The sequence below is a fragment of the Cynocephalus volans genome, chromosome 9, assembly GCF_027409185.1.
Source record: "Cynocephalus volans isolate mCynVol1 chromosome 9, mCynVol1.pri, whole genome shotgun sequence".
In the NCBI taxonomy this organism is placed as follows: domain Eukaryota; kingdom Metazoa; phylum Chordata; class Mammalia; order Dermoptera; family Cynocephalidae; genus Cynocephalus; species Cynocephalus volans.
In genome coordinates, this window is record NC_084468.1 from 91788284 (window position 1) to 91810057 (window position 21774).

The following is a 21774-nucleotide window of genomic DNA, read 5'->3' on the forward strand; positions in this document are numbered from 1 at the left end:
TCCAAAAGACTATGAACGATAAATGCTGGCGAGGCTGCGGAGAAAAAGGAACTCTCATACATTGTTGGTGGGACTGCAAAATGGTGCAGCCTCTATGGAAAATGGTATGGAGGTTCCTTAAACAATTGCAAATAGATCTACCATACGACCCAGCCATCCCACTGTTGGGAATATACCCAGAGGAATGGAAATCATCAAGTCGAAGGTATACCTGTTCCCCAATGTTCATCGCAGCACTCTTTACAATAGCCAAGAGTTGGAACCAGCCCAAATGCCCATCATCAGATGAGTGGATACGGAAAATGTGGTACATCTACACAATGGAATACTACTCAGCTATAAAAACGAATGAAATACTGCCATTTGCAACAACATGGATGGACCTTGAGAGAATTATATTAAGTGAAACAAGTCAGGCACAGAAAGAGAAATACCACATGTTCTCACTTATTGGTGGGAGCTAAAAATTAATATATAAATTCACACACACACATACACACACACACACACACACACACACACACACACACACACACACAAACGGGGGGGGAAGAAGATATAACAACCACAATTATTTGAAGTTGATACAACAAACAAACAGAAAGGACATTGTTGGGGGGAGGGGGGGAGGGAGAAGGGAGGGAGGTTTCGGTGATGGGGAGCATTAATCAGCTACAATGTATATCGACAAAATAAAATTAAAAAAAAAAAAAGAAAAAAAAAAAAAAAGAAAGTAAAAGCCAAAAAAAAAAATAAAAAAAATAAAATTAAATTAAATTAAAAAAATAAATCCACATAGAAAAGGTTACTCTTTTGAGGTTTTGAAAAAGAAAATGACTTACTTTTCATGGAAAAAAATTACTTAAAAATAATGAACATTTTAATAAAATTAAGCCATTAAAGCGTAATGCTTTTTAATCTAAAAAAAAAAAAAAAAAAAAAAAAAGCAGAGTATAGATGTAAAGGAATGAGGACAATACAGAAAAACATTTAGATGATCTTCTTGCATAAAGAGAGGTTCAATATAATTTCAAGGCTTCAAGTGGGAATGAGGAAAATGTTAATTCCACTGTTCAAGAAAAAGGGAAGAGGAGCATATATGCAAGGGAAGATGAGTTCAATTTTGGACAAGAGAGGTCAAAGGCATTTAAAAATGTCCAATAGGCAGAGCCCAGGAGAGAAGCCTGGGTTTCTTAGGTAGATTTGGGAGTCATCACCAAAAAGATGAGAACAGAAATTAAGAGAACTGGATGATACCAAAAAAAGTTTAGGACCTCCAAAACAAACAAACATGATAGGAAAGAGCCTTAATAAATATAAACACATTTACATAGGCACTAATAATAGAGAACAGAGGTTGCCTAAATAAAACCTCCACCAGCAATGGACTTGAAAAGGGATAATACGGTATGAAAATAAGAACAATAACATCTATAAAAATTTTATTAACTTACTAAATTTGTGATTTTTACATTTAACCTATATAAATAAAAACTAATAAAATCTTTGGGTTCTTTCAGGTATAGAAATGATAACTGATCCAAAGTCAATGCTTAACTTCCACTATGAAATTAAAGCAAATCTTCTCTTTTTATATCAATAAATATCCAAAGGAGACTAATTCAAAAATTTCAGTGTTTATTTACATATTGCATATCTCAAAAAGTTTGAAAAAAAATAAAGTTTCAAAAGGAAGCCAGCAAATGTTCATAGACCTGCTTGCCTCTAGCACTTAGGGGAAAATGAGTCTTGGAGTCCTTAGACATTGGAATCTGGATGGCAGAACTTCAAATGCTCTATCATTTGCCAAGGAAGTGCCACACTTGGTCTGTGTTTAAAATGAAGGAAGAAGGGTATTAGGGAAGTGGTGAAGAGGAAGAGGGAGGGAGGAAGGGAAGGATAAAACAAATTTAATTTAGACCTTTAGGAAGTACTTAGGCAGATAAAAACAATCATAAAATAGCACATCACATTTCTCTATTTAAAGCTATTTCTCCCTTAAGCTCCTGTCCTAAGTTCTCTCATTTTGCTCAAGCCTTATATAAAGCCACATTAAAAATCCTAGAGTATTCCCACTTTATTTCCTATATCTTTCTGGGTCCTTCTGGTCTCCACTGAACAATATAAAAGTCAGCACCCCAGCTAGAGCAAGAAAGATCTAGAAAAACTTTGCACTGTAATATTTGACTGCTCAATAAAGTACCCAAAATGGGACTGTATTGCAAGGAAACAATCTGTTAGCTTACTATATAAGGAACATAGTTTGCTTTCCCATGAAATCATGTCTATGGATTTACTCCTTTCTAAACATCTTACAACTTGACTCACAGTAAATAGTTCTCATTTTTTCCTCCAAATACACAAGTTGAATATTCTTCTAGTATTTTATATTAAAAGGCCAAGAGCCCTGCAATATTTTTAAAGGCAAATGATTTGTGCATATGTTTCATTTTGAAAATTTTACCACACAACATTTTTACTTGTTTCTCAAAACAGTTTCAAATGACGGTAATAAAAAATACATGTGTTTTTAACCCATGTATTTTTAATCCAACTATAAATTTTGATTTTAAGGTCTTCAGTTAAAGTGAATGATTCATTAAAAATATGAGAAGATAAAGAAAATCTTCCAGATTCAAATATTTGGAATCTTTTAAAGTTTACCAGAACAAACTGGAATCTCTCAGTACTTCACCAAAAAATCACTGCAAAGTCAAACCTCTCTCTAGCCTAAAAGTAATAACTGTGCTCCTCCTCATTTTCTAAAGTTAGGAAATAAGATATTTCACCTTAAAAATTTAATGACTATTAAAAAAATATTTTACTTAGTTTATATAACTTTTAAATTGATCTATTTTTTTTTTTTTGGTTTCCACTACTGTAAACAAATTTATACACCTCGTTCCTAAAGAACCAAAATATACCATACCTTCTTTGTTACTTTCTTTATTCGATGAAAATGACACCTAAAAGATAAAAACAGAGAAAGAATATTATAATGAATATTTATATGTGGAAGCTGCATCCAGAAAAGTTTTTTCACGAAATTACAAAAGTTTACACAAGATAGTTCTCTAACCTGAAAAAAGTAAATACATACTTCTCTTTGCCTTTTTAAAAAATTACTCCTCATTTCTCAGACAACTACAGATAGATCTACTGTATGATCCAGCACTACCACTTCTGGGTATATTCCAGAGGAATGGAAATCATCATGTTGAAGGGACACCTGCACTCCCATGTTCATCACAGCTCTGTTTACAATAGTCAAGACGAGGAACCAACCTAAATGTCCATCAATGAATGATTGGATAAGGAAACTGTGGTATATATACACCATGGAATACTACTCTGCCATAAAAAAGAATGAAATATTCCCATTTGCAACAACATGGATGAGCCTGGAGAAACTTATGTTAAGTGAAATAGGCAAAGCTCAGAGGGATAAATAGGGCATGTACTCACTCATATGTGGGAGCTAAGAGAGAAAGAAGGAAGGAAAGAAAGACTACAGTAGTGCACTGGACTTGCAGAGGGAGAGAACATTCTATGGGCTACAAAGTGGAGTGTGGTGGGGGATGGGGAGGGAGGTTGCAGATAATTGGGTGGGAGACACGGGGTACAAATGCAATTTGTGGTTATTGGGTATACAGCCAGTGTGAATCTGGCGCTCACATCACAGGCACAAGGGGTGACAATCAGCTTTGTATCTCATGAATATTCATAACCAATAAAAAAAATTACTCCTCATTCTTTCAGATAAGCAAACCACAGACTTACAATCAAATAAAAAAAGCATGCTTAAAAATATATCCTATCATTCACCCATAGAACTACTGATGGTCTTACAGCTGAGACTGAAAAGACAGGCTTTCTTTTAATTGCTTCCATTGCTGAGGTCTTGAACAAAAATCACACAGACACACACAATTTAGCTGTCTTCTAGAGCTTTTAAATTAATTTTATTTTGATAACTTTATCAAATAATTGTTTATTTTGATGGGTCAAGATTCTTAGAACACATGTAATATAATCTATGGTGGACAAGTTTGAAGGAAAGGTTTTTCATTATGTATAGGATTTTTTCCCTAATTAGGAACAATACTTTTTAAAAAATTGTGTGCTTTTTAAATATTTTATTGTAAGACACATTATTCATAAGAAGGCACAAAGCCTATTATTTAAAAAATCATGAGAATAAACATCTGTGTAACCATCACTCAAAATTGAGCAATGAAACATGCCAGGCCCCTCCCCAATTATAACCTCTTCCTTCCTAGGGATAACCTCTACCCTGAGTTTATAATATACTTTTCAGATTTCCAAATTAATGATCAATTTTTAACTCTCTGAATTTTCTCACTCTCAATAGGAAAGACCTTTCTCTAAGATTTTGTGAGGTCTGGGGCAGAGGCACAAAAGGAAGACTAAATACCATACACCTACATATTTATTTGTTTATTTTTGGCAGCTGGCCAGTACTGGGATCTGAACCCTGACCTTGGTGTTATCAACACCACATTCTATAGTCAAGTGAGCTAACTGGCTAGCCCCTAAATATTGAAAAGTTACAATAAATCAGGTTAACAAAGTGATGAATAGATACAAAATATATCCAATTCTACTATCTTAATAATTATACCTTTGTAATGACCTGGAAGCTCTTATTTAGAATTCTGGACATCTGAGAGACACCTGCCTGAACATGGTAGAGTAAGGAAGAGGAACACGGCCCTCACTTGCCCTATTTCTCTTCCTGCCCCAAGATCCTTTCTGTATTGTGAAGGTCCCACCCATGCACAGGCAGAAATTCCAACCCACACATTTGTGCACCCCTACTCCAAAAGGCCACCTACTGGGCCCTGCAGAAGTAACATTGGGCACACAGTCCACAAAATTAGGAGCATGGGCCTGGGGAAATGCATGTCCTGGTTTCCATGCAGGGCCTGGAAATAGGCTTGAAGCTGCCTGGGCAAAGAATCCCAGGGTCTTGGGTAGCCAGCACATGATCTAGAATGGGGACATGGCTCCTCCTAAGCCCATAACTTTTGGTCCATGGTCTTCTCACTCTGTGGAGGAAAAGGACCAAAGCAAGATCCTCTAAAAAGCAGGACTCGAGGCAGCACCCCCCTTTGTTAGGTCTAAGGGCAGTATTGAATAGGAATGATTCAGTAAGAAGAAAAATTTAAATTTTGCAAATATTAAAACATTCTCTTTGATAGTTAACTTTATGTGTCAACTTGGAGGGTGTTTTTAGATGACATTAACATTTCGATGAGTGAACTCTGGGTAAATCCGATTGTCCACCACAATGTGGGTGGGCTTCATCCAACCAGCTGAAGGTCTGAATAGAACAGAGATCAGTCTTCTCCAAGCACGAGGGAATTCTCCAGCAGCCTCCCTTCCGACTTCATCTGCACAATGGGCTCTCCTGGGTCTCTAGGCTTCCAGCCTTCACACTGGAACTGCACCATCTGCTCTCCTAAATCTCCAGCCTGCTGGGCCATACTGCAGATTTGGACTTGCCAGCCTCCTTAATAACTTCAGCCAATTCCTTATAGCAAATCTCTTAAATATGTACATATACCCTATTGCTTCTATTTCTCTGGAGAACTCTAATACATTCTCCCAAATCATAAATGGTTTATAGTTATTTTTCTTTCTACTCTTGAAGAATAAGGCTGATCAAATACACTTTGTTTTGTTTTCTTTATGACAAAGGATGATATAACCATGTAAATAAAAAACACCCTGGTGCAAATTTCTTTTAGAAATATCCTTGAGTTTTTCCAAGTATGTCAAAATAAGAAGAAAAACTCTATTATTCAGCTTCCTCACAGAGAAAAAATGCTTAACCATGGCTGGTTTTGAGGATGGTAGAACTTAAAATCTGGGCATGAGAGGAACACTGCAACATAAAAATTACACTCATAGATATTAGGCATTCTCAGATGCTCTATTTTTCTAAATAGACTATAAAATAGAGTAACCTATTTTTTGAAATTGTTATACTCTCTTTACATTGTGCAGGACACCTATTATACAAAGTTTGTTTGAAAATGAGCTGTTTAGATTTCCTGTTTAATATTAGCAGCTGCTTCTTGCTGGAGCTGTCAAACATTTCAGAGGAAGAAAATAGACGGTGTATAAAAATAGAATAATTGAGCAACTTCTCATTAACCTAAAAAGCACTACTGAAAAAAAAAGGGGCAACCTACTCTATCTAAAACTTTTGTCATTGCATTTATTCTTTTTAAATGATTTCCAGAATGTTATTTCTTCATTCTTAAAATATAGTTATTGATTGGTAGAATATATTCAGAATGTACGAAGCCTCATGGGTAAGTCCAGCACTCAGAGGTAATGACAAAGTTTAGAGGTAATTTTTAAAGACATTTTCCCATATTTTTCTGGGTTTTTTTTTTTGTTTTGATGGCTGGCCCGTACGGGAATCCAAACCCTTGATGTGTTAGCAACACCACGCTGTGACCAAGTGACCTAGATGGCCAGCCCTGACATTTTTCCATACTAAGAGAGAGAGAGAGAAAAAGAGACTGACATTTATATTTGAAAACAACGATAACGGGTTCATGATAAACACCAACTATTTAACTCTTTATCTACTGTCAATGATTTCCTGATTTTTAAACATAATGACAAATATAACACTTGCTTAGAGAAGATGGAAGAACAAAGAAATGCACAGAATGGCACCCCAAAGTGCCCAATCCCAATTCTTACTCTCAGGAGTCACTATCATTATATAATGACAGTCATTATATTTTATAGTAATAGTCATTGTCACTATCATTAGCTTCTTTTATTGTAAGAAATTAAGAAAGAAGTTTTAGTTATTTACCTCTCCTAATTTCTTAGTAGGGGAAGAATGTGGGCACCCTCTATTCATCCAAGATAAATTCTCCACAAAGCAATAAGTACAGTTTCATACTTTCATTCTAAAAATGCTAATCTCTTCCCCTTACCCATCTCCCAAATCATGAATCTTCATGTTTAATTTCTTTCAAACAAATGCAGTGCTCTCATTACCAAAGCATTCCTCTTTCTTTTATCAACCAAAGAAATCTTACTCTAGCCCCATCCCTATTCATACATAAGCTATAACTTAATGTGAACTATTAATACAACTGCTCTGTACTTGAGTGTCTCTCCTTTAAATAACTTGACGGCATTCCGTGTCCTTGGGTAAATAAGAGTGGAATGGCTGCATCACATGGTAGGTATCAGTTTAACTTTTCAAGAAAATGCCAAACTGTTTTCTAATGTGATTTTATCATTTTGCATTCCAGCCAGCAGCATGTGAGAATTCCAGTTCTTCTACATCCTTGTCAATAATTAGTATGGTCAATATTTTCAAATATTTCACATTTTTTTATTAGATGTTTTGTTTTCTTATTATTGAGTTGTGAGAGTTCTTTATATATTCTGGACAGAAGTCTCTTTATCAGATATATGATTTTTAAATACTTTCTTGCAGTATGTGACTTTTCATTCTCTTAAGAATATCTTTTATAGAACAGAAATTCTTAATTTTGATGAAGTTCAATTTATCATCTTGAAAAACAGATTGTGCTTTTAGCATCGTATCTAAGAAATATTGTCTATGCTAAAGTCAAAATAGGTTTATAATTTTATGTCTTAAATTTAGGTTCATGATCCATTTTAGACAATTATCATATAGAGTACAAGGTATAAGTTGAAATGGTTTTTTAAAAATATACGAATAACCAATTGTTTAAACAGTAGTTGTTGAAAAGACTATCTTTTGAAAATCAGTTGTCCATATATATGTAGGTCTATTTCTAGATTTGGTTTCATTGATCTCTTTGTCTGTCTTTATACTATTACTATATTCATGATTACTGTAGTTTTAGAAAGTCTTGAAATCAGGAAGAGTTACTATCCTAACTTTGTCCTTTACATGTATTTACTTATATTAGTGTGTTCATTTCTACAAAAAAGTGTATAGAACTTGACTGACACTGTGTTGAATCTATATGTCAATTTGAGAAGAACTGATTAATAACAACATTGAGTGTTATATTAAATGCATGAACATGATATATCTAACCATTTATTTAGTTCTCTGATTTCTTTTGACAATGTTTTATACTTTTCAGGGGACATACTCTTTTTTTTTTTTAAAGATTTATCCCTAAATGTTTCATATTTTTGATACCATTGTAAATAATGTATTTTTAATATTAATCTTTAATTGTTTGTTGCTAGTATATAAAATACAATTGCTTGTTGTATATTGATCTTGAATCCTGAAACCTTGCTAAACTCACATATTCTAGTAGTTTTTAATGTAGATTTTGTTGAATTTTCTATATAGACATGCATGTTGTCTTCCTTTACAATCTGGATGCCATTTTCTTCTTTTTATTGCCTTACTGCACTGGTTAGAACCTTTAGAATAACACTGAACAAATGCAATAGGAGTCAACTGGGCCTAGAGTTGTGTTTATAGAAAGGTTTTCAGGGCTGGCTGGTTAGCTCAGTTGGTTAGAGTGTGGTGCTAACACAAAGGTTCAGGGTTCAATCCCTGTACTGGCCAACCACCGATTTAAAAAAAAAAAAAAAATGGTTTTCAAGTACAAATTTAATTTGTTTATACCTATTTCTTCTTCAGTAAGCTTTGAGTATTTCAAGAAATCAGTCCATTTAATCCAGGTTGTCAAATTTATTGCTATAAAGCTTTTCTACAATATTCCCTTATTATTCTCTTATTATCTGTAGAATCAGTAGATATACTACTAGTCTCATGCAGGACACTGAAGATTTGTCTTCTCTGTACTTTCCTCATCCTTCTGGCTAGAGGTTTATTGATTTTATTGGTCTTCTCAAAGAATCAGCTTTTATTTTCATTAATTTTCTCCTATTGCTTTTCTGGGCATATGCATTTTTAAATTTATAAAATACTTCAAACATACAGAAAATGTAGACCTTTATAACACACACCTACTCTGTAGATTTAAAAGAGTTAAATTGTTATTTCAGATCTTTAAAACTGAAGTTTTTCTCCCTACACATCGAAAATAAAAATCTTATTTCCCTTCCTTCTCAGAGGGAACCACCATGCTAAAACTGGTGTTTATTCTTATTTATGCTTCTAAAATGTGACTACCACATTTGTTTGTATTCATTAAAAATATGATATTGCTTTGTGTGTTTAAATAAGTGGCACTTACTATACTATTAAGTATCTTGCTGCAATTGCTTTTCTTCATTCAACAGGTTTTATCCATGTAGAGTTATGTAGTTCTAATTCACATATTTAACCTGTGGCATAGCATTCTACTGTATAAAAACACTAGTTTATTTATTCAGTCTATTGACAGACATTTATTCAGTTTACAATTTTTCCATGTCTGATTATACAAGGGTACTTCAAAAAATTTGTGGAAAAAATAGAATTTAAAAAGAATACATATCTTCCCATAAACTTTTTGAAATACCCTTCTATAAACTTATGTAATAGTGTCTCTGCCTATCATCAAATATGAGGTCCCCTTTGCCCACTTGCTTGAAAACACTTGGCATTATCAGACTTCTAAACTTTTGGCCATCTGCTAACTATGAAATCATATTGTGTCTTATTTTGATCTCACTGATTACTTGTGAGATAAAGCAAATTTTCATGTTTAGTGTCCGTGTAAGTCTTCTCTCTTGTGTGCTGCCCATTCATATGTTTACCCATTTTTTTTCTACTGGGTTATATTTTTCTTGTTGACACAAATAAGATGTTTACTTTAGATACTCATCCTTTTGTCACGTATATGCAAATAATCTTCTTCCAATCAACGGCTTATCTTGTAACTTATCTTATGGTACCTATAATTGTTTACAGTTTTTTTTCCTTTATTTAAATTTATTAATCCTTTCTATGTTATTCTTGATCCTTTACTATTCTATATACATTTTATTATTTTATTTTATTTTTAAATTATTCTATATACATTTTAGAATCACCCTGCCAACTTCAGTGAAAACTCTATTGGAATTCTGATGAAAAAAATAGATTGACTTCATTAATTAACATGGGGAAAATTGCTATCTTCTTGATGAAGTATTCTTTTAAACTGCTGTAAGTCTATTCAGGTTTTCTACTTATTCTTGATTTAACATAGGTAATTTATATTTTAAGCAAAATTGTGTTTAGAATGGTATTGCCAAAAGCATCCCATAGTATTCTTGCTATGGTCTGAATGTGTTCCTCAAAATTCATGTACCAAAACTTAATGGCCAATGGGATAGCATTAAGAGACAGAGTTTTTAGGAGGTAATTAAGTCATGAAGGCAGAACCTTCATAGATAGGAAGGCCATTATAAAAGGGCCTGAAGGAGTAGGCTGTCTCCTGCCATGTGGGGAGACAGCATTCCTCCCCTTTTCATTGCCTTTCTGTCCCTTCCATCATGTGAGGGTGCAGCAAGAAGGCCCTCACCAGACCCCAAATGCTGGCTCCTTGATCTTGGATTTCCTAGCCTCCACAACTGTTAAGAAATAAATTTCTATTCTTTATAAATTACCTAGTCTGAGGCATTTTGTTATAGCAGCCCAAATGGATTAAGACAATTCTCTTCTGATTATTTAAATATCTCCTATGTCTTTACTTATATTTTTTGTGTCTGCTCTATTTCATCAGCTTTCTTGTCATAGGTTTGTCCATAATTAGTCTTAAAAAAAAGGAAAATAGTTTTTGTTTTAGTTAGTTCTATGCCATTATTTGTTTTCTATTTCATTAAATATTTGCTCTACTCTTTATAATTCTTTCTTCTAATGTAAAAAGATAGAAAAAATAATTGTTGAGTTGAAAATTTAATTTCCTTTCTCCTTTTCTGCTATATACATTTATAATTTATCTCAAAAACTACTTTTGCTGCACTGTGCAAGTTTTGACATATACTGATTTAGTTGTCATTCAATTTTAAATATTTGATGGTTTATTATAATTTGTTTTTTGGGTTTTTTTGAGGCATGACTTATTTACGTGTTTTTAAATTTCCAAACACATGAATTTGTTTTTAAAACATATTCTCATAATTGATTAGTAACTTTATTACACTGTGGACAGAGAATGCGGTCTGCATAACAACTTGTTGGGATTTGTTATAACTCTTTATGACCCATTATGTACTAAATTTTTGGAAATGTCCACATGTACTTGGAAAAAAACTATGTATTCTCTAATTATATATGTACACTAGATTAAGTTTGGAAATTTTGTTTCAATCTTCTAAACATATTTTCAAAATAACATTTAAATACAGTAAAGGGTCCTAAAAGTAGCATCTTTAATCAAATATCTTTAAAGAATGTCAACTAAAATTATCTAAAAGGCAAATCACACATATATGCACACATGTACACACAAACCCATATTCTTTGTTCCATCTAAATGCTTTGAACCTTGCTCCCTGAAATAAAGCTCCAACTGTTGGTCATAAAGTTCTTGAGTACTGTGAATGAGCCTCACATCTTTTAGCTATAAAATTAGGTAAAGGTCAAGAAAAGTTCACATGGTATCTGTTATGGGTTAAACGCGTCCCCCAAAAGTTCATGTATTGGAAACTTGATTTCCACTCTAACAGTGTTAAGAGAGTGGGAAATCTGAGTATGGTATTTGAAAGGTGGGACCTTTACGAGGTGATTGGATCTGAGGACTGTGCCCTCGTGAATGGATTATCTAACGGGTGGTCATGGGTGTGGTTCTGATAGCTTTATAAGAATGAGCAAGCAGGTTGGCTCCCTCTTGCTCAGCCCATTCTCACCATGTGATACCCTGCGTTGCTGTGGATAGTCACCACCACCAGAAGGCCCTCACCAGATACGTTCTCTGGACTGTAGCCTTCCCAGCCTACCAAACTGTAAGAAATAAATTCAATTTCTTTATAAATTACCCAGTTTCAGGTATTGTTGTAATTAACAGAAACAGACTAATACAATATTTTAAAAAATGTAATTGGGTGGTCCTCTGGTTGAACCATTACAGATTACTCCTGTTGCCAGTGGCCACATGCTAAGGCTGACACCCAGAGTAACAGGACATTACGCTCTACCTCTTATGGATCCGTAGTGTGTTGGGATCTAATTATAAAACTTGTTTTTGACACAGTCATAACTTTCCTGACTGTATACATAATTCAAGCATATGTATTCATAAACACAATCCAATAATCTTTTTGATCATTTCAATTCTCCTTCTAAAATCTCCAGATCTACCATGCTTAGGATCTCTAATGTAAGTATGATAAATTACTCTTGTAGATATTTTCTATTTTGTTTCTAAAATGCTTCCTAATAATGCTCACCAATTTGTTGGCTTTTATTTTAGTTTTCTTGGTTATAGAGGTTTTTTTCTACTTTATAAAATATTTTTTAATTTTCATATTTTAATTTTTTATTATTTTTCTAATTAAAAATTTTTTTTCTACTTTATAAAATATTTTTTCTAATTTATCTGTACATATTGTTGGTTGACTACTTACTTTTTCTGGTCTCAGTGCTACACTTGTGGTTTGATCAATATATGTTCACCAGTATATGCTTCCTGCAAGAGTTCTGTTAATCACTCAAAGTTTAATTCTTTTCTTTTCTTTGTGTATCTTAAAAGCATCTGTTCACCAAAGCAGGTACTGCATCCTAAAATCTCACCTAATCAACTCATCCTGAGTATTCTGCTGTCAATAAACATATAGAAAGTGAAAACCTCCATTACTATCTTATGGACTTGTTCTGACCATACTTCATACTCATTTAACATCTACAGATGAATCTCAAGATGATAATATTTGAGTATTGGTCACACTTGTTAATTCACTCATTGTAAGCCTAATAACAAAAGTTGGGCCTTATAATTGCTTCCATACAAGCCCAGAACTTGATGAGGTTTGAATCTGATTGCATTTGATGGACTACAATATCTTAAGTTATTCTAAGCAATGAAAAGACAAACAAAAACTGACAGCACTTCGAAGACAATGCAATATTTAGTATATAGCAAAATGGAGACCTGGGAATATACACCTAAATAACTCTGATTCAAATATTTCACTGTGGTTCTAAGAGATGAAATGCCAAGTCAAAATGCTTGTACTACAGAGAATTTTGTTAGTACAAGTTGATAAACTGTTTATGAGAAAGTGTTAACTAATCTGGGCTCTGTGAATCTTTAATCACTAACGATGCTGCTAATAGGGCAATTCTTTGATGTACAAATTTTAAATGATGAAAACCCACACACGTTAAGTTCCACTAGAACTAATGAAGAGGGACTTGTTTCTCTTCATTGTGAATTCTTACTGCAGTATTCTCAGTGAAAAATCAGTACAGCACATTCTTCATTATTATGAAGCTCTAAGTTACCAGCCATGTAATTAAAGCTAAATGGTAATGCTTCTGAATTCTAATCTTATTCCTCTAATCTAATGATCTAGATCATATCCATGTCCTCCGATTATTTTTTTTTTCCAAAGAAGACTATATTCCTGCTAATAGGAAACAATTAAAAAACAGAATATAAAATAGGAACTTTAATCTTTTTTTCTGATATGACAGTAATAAACTTTCATATGAACATATTTACAAAATACATAAAGCAAAAATTTGTAGAGAGCAAAGAGAAATTGACAAATAATGTTAACAGATCTTAAATCTGTGTTAGAAACTAGCAGAGCAAATAGACAAAAATAATAACACTGAATGAAACATTTTATAAGCTTTCATGTGTGTATATGGTATGGGAGAAACTTTAATCTTACAGCTAATTTTAAGACAAGCATCTATTATATCTTTTATTTATAAATCCAAAACTAAAATAAATGGAATAGTCTTAATCTGAGATTAGTAAAACAGACTGCTTGGAAAAAGATAAAAAGTTTTTTGTTTTCCTTTATTTTTTTTCCTTAAAGAAGTAATAATAAATGTGGATAAAAACCAAGTTCAGAATACAATCTACATAAATAAAAAATTAATAACTTACAGAAAAAAACACAATATTGTGGCCTGCATTACTATGATGGCTTCCCTGCACATTCCCTGGACTCCCTATAGTAGTCCATTCTCACCAGTGCTGCCAGAGTGATTCTGCTAGTCAGATCCTATCACTTCTTTGCTCAAAACCCACCTATGGTTCCCTACCTTATTCAGGATAAGAAACACAATCCTTGAAGTAGTCTTCACAGGGTTTTTCATAATTTGCCTCTGTTTCCACTCTCAGATTCAAACATTTCTGAGCTCACCTCCTTTCTCTGTCATACTTCTCTATTCCATCAGGCACTGTGGTTTCCTTGGGTGGTTCTTGAATATATCAGGTATCCTTTTGTCTCATGGCCTTTGGGAATGTGGCTGAAATGTTCTTTCTTCAGATATTCACTTGACTTACTCCCTTACTTTCTACAAATCTTGACTTATATGTCAGCCCTCTTCTCAGTGAGACTGACCCTAACCACCTTTTTGCTAACTAAACTCCCATCCCTCTCCTGGCATTTTATCCCTTCTTCCCTGTTCATTTTTCATTATAGCATTTATCACCTTCTATAACATTATATATTTTACTTGCATATTTATTTATTATCCATCTTCCCAATTAAAATGTGAGCTAAACAAGGGCAGAGGTTTTTATATGTTTTCTTTAATACTACATCACTGGCACCTAATATTACCACACAACAGGCACTAATTAAATAGCTGATGAATTGGGTGTGGACCCAATACATTCAAAGCATCCATAGTGAGCAATGAATGTTTAGGAACATTTTATAATTCTTTTTTTTCTTGGCGGCTGGTCAGTGTGGATCCAAACTCCAGACTTTGCTGTTATCAGCACCACGCTCTACTGAGTGAGGTAATAGGAGAGCCCTAGGAACATTTTAGTTGTTCCTAAAGTAAAGATCTAAATCCACTAGTTTCTACCTCAAACCTAGTTTTTTTTAAATCCTTGATTTATACATGGGATTACTAGGCTAACATCATTCCTGAACATACTTTACATAACAACATTACTTGATTATCTGATACAAATTTTCTTATTTAGTGGTATCCAAATCAAGCATTATTCTATAAACAAATTCAGTTATCTTCATGTAGCATTATTACTGAGACATGTACAAATCCAGGGATACCTTCTTAGCTTGGCTGAAGGAAAGCTTGTAAGACAGCCAAACTAAATGGAAGTAAAAAAAAGAGTCTTATCTATTTCATTTTTTTTTGAGCCAGAATGCACCTGTACGAAGAACAAGTCCCAATTTAAATACTGGATGGTAAATAACTCATGTACACAGAACAGGACAGAGGAGAGCAAATGTATATAAACAATAATAATTTGATGATTTTAAGAAAGATAGCATCATATGAAATTAGCAAAATGGTTAAAGTACTTTCAAAACTCAACTAAAAAGGTTATCTGGTGTTTTTTGCTTATTTTTTAATTGAAACATAATTGATAATACATATTTGTGGGGTGCAAGGGGCCAGCCCATGGCTCATTTGGGAGAGTGTGGTGCTGACAACACCAAGTCAAGGGTTAAGATCCCCTTACCGGTCATCTTTATTTAAATAAAAAAGGGGGAGGGCGTGCAGTGCTGATTTGTGGGGTACAGAGTTGACTATCAGTATCTGTGTACAATAAGTAATGATCAAATCAGTGTTATTAGCATGTTCATCATTACAAGTCGTAATTATTCTTTGTGTCCATTACCCAATTTCTCCCTAATCCCCTTTCCCCTTAGTTTTTGATTTAAATTCCCTGAATTAAAAAAGTAGATTTCAATGCTATTTTTTAACTTTATGCTTCCCAAAAGGACCTGACACATTTTGTTGCTAAGATATTTTGAAATTTATGTTAGACTTCTCATGACACTTATAAGATTAAAGGATGCCTTGGACATTTCCCCCTTACCGATTCAACTAATGATCTTGCTTCCTCTTGAGTGCAATGGAATGGGCTATCACATACCTGCACATTTGTGCTAGAGAGGAAAAGAAAACATTATTAATAAACAGGATAAAAAAGAGGCAATTACCAAAAAGAATACCAACTCCAAATTCTGAGCATTGGGTGTATAATTTCAACCAATGAACAAGAAACTGAATTAATATAAATTATCAAATGTAGAGTACTCCACAGCATTACATTCTACAGAACTGAAAAAAAAACATTTTAATTAAAAAAAAAAAAAATTTGATCTCATAGAAGTAGGGAGTAGAATAATGTTTACCAGAGGCTAGGAAAGGTAGGGGGAAGGAGGATAGGGAGAGGTTGGTTTATGGGTACAAAAAATATGTACAGTTAGGAGAAATAAATTCTAGTGTTTGATAGTACAGTTGGGTGACTATAGTTAACCAATTAATTGCATATTTCAAAACAGCTAGAAGTTTTGGAATTTTCCCAACACAAAGAAATGATCATTGTTTGAGGTGATGGATATCCTAATTACCCTGACTTAATCATTAAATAGTATACATGTACCAAAATATCACAAGCACCCCATAAACATGTAAGTTTATAGATCAATTAAAAAATAAATTTAAAAATTTCTAATTACATTATACAAATCCTAACAATTTCCTGATACATATAAAAAGCTATACCACAACTGCATTTCATTTTTATTAAAGAAAACAAGAACCAAATTTGACCCAAAGAATGTGTATAAGGAGAAATTTTCCTCTGAGCGAGATGATAAACATTGTAGTTGGCTTGGCTACTGAAAGATGTGCAATTTCTTTTGCTAACAGATACGAAAGATTAAAGAGGAAACCACACAAATATGAAAATTCTGTTTTCTTATAAATAGGGAAGTTCAACAAGGCATAAGCCTAGCAGCTCCTTCCCTAATTAGTAAAGGCTCCATAAAGTCAAACACCTTTCGTGCATCTCCACAACCATGCCACCCATTACATGTTTACCTACTTCCTAGAGGAAAGCAAAGGCATCACTTCTCCCAAACATATTAAGAATGATTTTTAAAAAGTTCCAATAAAGAAATCAGCAGATTAAAATGGATACAGAGAGAGGTAGTAGAGACAGGAGTCAAAGCCAAATAGATCTAAGGGACATATACGTACATTATCAACTTATTTTCATAATAGCTTTGTAAAATATGTTGGGATATGTCCGATAAATAAATAACTAGACCGGTCTTTTTATCTTTTAAACTACATCTGTTTATAACTGACAACATTGGGTATACAGCGATTGTTGTAAGTGGTCATTATGGTTTCTATCCAGGCTCACAATGTAGGATATACTTTCATTCTTGGCATGAATAAAACTTGATGAAAGTTAGCATTTTCACCTTTAACACTATAATTTTTTGTATTCTCTTTTCTGTAGCTCATGGTTAAGTGAGCTGAAAATTGAAAAGGTATGTAAGCAGATGTTCCCCTAATAAAAGTAAAAAATAAATTTAAAAAGAACGAAGCAAAAAATTAGAAACTGTGAAGAAAGCAGGGTATATAATATACTAAATATACTATATACAGTGCTTTCAACATTATAACTCAACCAAAGTAAAACATTCCTTGGAAATTCTGGGAAAATGATGGTGAGAGAGCAGCGGAGTCTTCTCTAAGGAGGGTTGCCAGTTAAACACAGAACACCAATTAAATTTGAATTTCAGATAAACAACAAACTATTTCTTAGTATGTCGCAGATATTGAAAGTGACACACTTTTTGAAAATATTTGTTGTTCTGAAACTCAAGTTTAACTGCGTATCCTATATTTTTATGTTAAATCTGATACTCCTACTTTAAAGTAATCCTTTACTCTTACAACAAAATGAAACAATAAACAGGAATATTAGAAAAGAACAACAATATTAAAGATAGCCTATAAAATTTTAAACAATGAATAATTTTAAAAATATCTTCAATAAAATATCTTGACAAGTAACCAGTAGAAACCTAGGAAAGCCAACTGGCTGTGCTATTTTTCCCCTTGGAAAAATTAATACAGGTGTTTCAAGAATGAAATGGAAAGTATATACAAATGGATTCAGGAGATTCTTGCATGACATACTGATATAAAGTATGAAAGACACAAAGTCCCTTGTTACTATTTCTCCAAAAGCTCTCATATTAACACTTTATTAGCTAAAAACAGTACCAACTTTCTCGCTGACATTCTTCTCTTAGTCAATAAAGTACGTAATCTATTTATTTTTTTCTTTGTGGTGATTTTGTTCAAAATCCTTTTTCTAGCTATTTAGAAATATACTGTACAATACTATAATATTATCAGTTATAGTCAGCCTAGAACATCAGAACTTATTCTTCCTATCTCCCTGTAACTTTGTACCTATTAATACATAGTTTTGACTTGCATTCTAGTAATCTTTCTAATTGAAAAGGCAATTTATATACATATCATTTATGGTTTCCTGTTTGAGTTTTTCAACTTTTCTATGAGTAATATAAAATAGATCTCTTTATCAGTTTTTTTAAACAAAAAATTATGTAATCTAGATTAATAATATACACATATGTATATATACGAGTGCACTTCAAAAAGTTTGTGGAAAAATGAAACTAAAAGATAATATAAATCTTTCCATGAACTTTTTGAAGACCTCTTGTATATATATTTACCTGCCTCCCCCTGGGATTTAATGAACTAATTTGTACTTTGAATGTTTGAAATTGTCTTAAAAGATATGCTACCAAGAAACATTTTCATTTTCTCTGAACTGCCCCTCATGTAAAAATGGTTATTTAACACTGATTCATATTTATTTACCAATTCAAAAAATAATATATTATGTATCAGAGACTTTTCTAGATGCTAGATACAATATTGAACCATGGAACACTCATGGTGTTTATAATCCCTAAAATTCTTTTTAGCTCTTAAACTATGACTATGGCCCACAAGACGAGAAGCAGTATTATCACTCAGAAGAGAGATGACTAAGCTGTTGATGTCTACTATAAATGTGTTTAAAAATAATAACTAAAAAGTATGCACTGCTTTCTTTTTTATAAGATACCAAATATTTTGTTCTAAACTTAAAAACATTATATAACCTATTCGCAACCTTGCTGACCTAACTAAGCAGATATGACAAAGAACCAGCAATACCAAAAATGCTGTACAAACATAAATTGCATTTAAAAATAAAAAGGTGTATTAATAGATAATAGCACAAAATAACTGATTAAATAAAAAAACAGAAATAGAAAATTATCTGCAAATAATAACACCTACATAAAAGATGAAATTTACAGGACCAGTAATATGGAACTTTAATAAAAGGAAAATTATTTTCTTTAAGTCAATCTCAAATCAGAGAAAGCACACAATCATGAGAGTCCTCAAAGACAGTGTGTTTAGGATATATATTTGTCAAGGCAATCCTGAGCAAGAAGAAAATAATAATAATAATAATAAAGCTGGCGGCATAACCCTACCTAACTTCAAATTATACTACAAAGCTATAGTAGCCAAAACAGCACAAAACTGGCATAAAAACAGACATACAGACCAATGGAACAGAACAGAGAACTCAGAAATCAACCCACATACTTACAGCCAACCCAAACACTTACATCTTTGACAAAGGCAACAAGAACATACACTGGGGAAAAGACTACCTCTTCAATAAATGGTGCTGGGAAAACTGGACATCCCTATGTAGAAGAAGAAAATAGACTCATACCTCTCACCATATACAAAAATCAACTTAAAATGGACTCAAGACTTAAATATAAGACCTAAAACTAAAAAACTCCTAAAAGAAAACATATGGGAAACACTTTAGGAAGTAGGACTGAGCAAAAACTTTATGAATATGACTCCCAAAGCACAGGCAACAAAAGAAAAAATAAAAAAATGGGATTACATCAAACTAAAAAGCTTCTGCACAGCAAAAGAAAGAACACAGCTAAAAGACAACCTACACAGTGGGAGAAAATATTTGCAAACTATGCATCCGACAAAGAATTAATAATGAGAATATACAAGGAACTCAAACAACTTAACAGTAAAAAACCAAATAACCCGATTAAAAAATGGGCAAAGGAGCTAAAGAGGCCCTTCTCAAAGAAAGACATACAAATGGCCAACAGACACACAAAAACATGCTCAACATCACTAAGCATCAGGGAAATGCAAATCAAAACCACATTAAGATATCATCTCATCCCAGTTAGACTGGCTATTATCAAAAAGACAACAACAAATGCTAGCGAGGATGAGGAAAAAGGAGAACCCTCCTACACTGTGAGTGGGACAGTGAATTTGGTATAGTCATTATGGAAAACGGTATGGAAATTCTTCAAACAACTACAGATAGAACTGCAATACAATCCAGCAATTCCACTGCTGGGTATATACCCAAAGGAATGGAAATCATCATGTTGGAGAGATACCTGCACTCCCATGTTTATCACAGCTCTATGTATAATAGCCAAGAGTTGGAAACAACCTAATATCCATTGTCAAATGACTGGATAAGGAAAATGTGGTATATATATATATACACAACAGAATACTACTCTGTCATAAAAAAGAATGAAATATTGCCATTCGCAGCAACATGAATGAGCTTGGAGATAACTGTATTAAGTTAAATAAACCAGGCACAGAAAGAGAAATACCACATGTCCTCACTCATAAGTGGGAGCTAAGATATAAACATACGAATTTTTAAAAAAGACAGAAAGATACAACAAGCACATTAACACATTGAACTTTTAAAAAGAGAGAAGAGACTGAGGTTACCAGAGGTGAAAGGGGCTTTGGGGGAGGGTAAGGGAGGAATTGGTAAAGGGCCACGAAAAATGACTACATTGTATATTGTTGAATATACTAATTATCCTGATTTGAGCATCATATATTGCACACAGGTGCTGATATTCAACTCTGTACCCCACAGATGTGTACAATCAACTATGCTACAATAAAAAATAAATAAACTGCTTTAATTCAGTTACTTATTTCTCTACTCATAATTTTTATTATTATTAACAGCCATTTTCCTATTTAATATATCTGTACAGTACTATCAGAATTATCTTTCAAAAGTACAAGTCCCTTGGATCCCCATACCGGCCAGCCACCAAAAAAAAAGTACAAGTCCCAACTTATTGGGAGAAAGAGAATTACTCAAAGTATCAATTAAATAACAGAGTAAATGCAGTGCTTCTGAGAATGGGAGTTAATACATGGATTTAAGAAACAATAACAAATATTTGTTGGGTTTAAAATATTATTCAACAATTTACTCCAACAGGTATTTACTGAGTGGCTACTGTATGCCAGGCATTAGGCATATAAAAATGAATGAATAAGGCATCTTTATTTATCTGCTCTTGAGGAACTTATATTTTAGAAGAGGAGACAAATTCATGAACCAAGTACTTAATAACTGTGGTAAATGCAAATGCAGTGATAGGATTACACATTACCAATGGGGGGAGGCAGGGGGGAGAAATACAGAGGGTACTGGCATGTTAGCCAGCACGGGCTAATTATGAGGAATGTTTGCTACACAAGGTGAAGTCAAAACTAAGTCTTAAGAGATGAGTAAGTTAGCCAGCTTAAGAAATGAGAAGACGATCATGGCAAAGGAAACATAATGAGTAAAGGTCTGGAGATCAATAAGAGCATGGTATCTGTGAGGAGTGGAAAGCGGTTTTAAGATGTTAAAACACGACATATGAGGCATGAAGTGATGAAAAATAAGGATAGACACATAGCAGGGTCCAAATCTTGGAAGGCCTTCATTGCTTTTCCATGAGAAGTTGTTTGGA

At 33.2% G+C, this 21774-nt stretch overlaps 1 protein-coding gene across 2 annotated transcripts in view; it reads right to left on the minus strand.

Moving 5' to 3' along the window:
• Positions 1 to 1621: 1621 nt before the first annotated feature.
• The window catches only part of PPA2 (inorganic pyrophosphatase 2), a 96810-nt gene continuing 76657 nt past the window's right edge, over positions 1622 to 21774 (minus strand). For both annotated transcript variants that reach the window (XM_063108244.1, XM_063108243.1), the window contains 3 exons: positions 15921 to 15990; positions 2930 to 2966; positions 1622 to 1828 (listed from right to left, as the gene is read on the minus strand). In XM_063108244.1, coding sequence (XP_062964314.1) covers positions 1800 to 1828; positions 2930 to 2966; positions 15921 to 15990 — 136 coding nt within the window. In that variant the 3' untranslated portion in view covers positions 1622 to 1799. The remainder of the gene's footprint in view (positions 1829 to 2929; positions 2967 to 15920; positions 15991 to 21774) is intronic.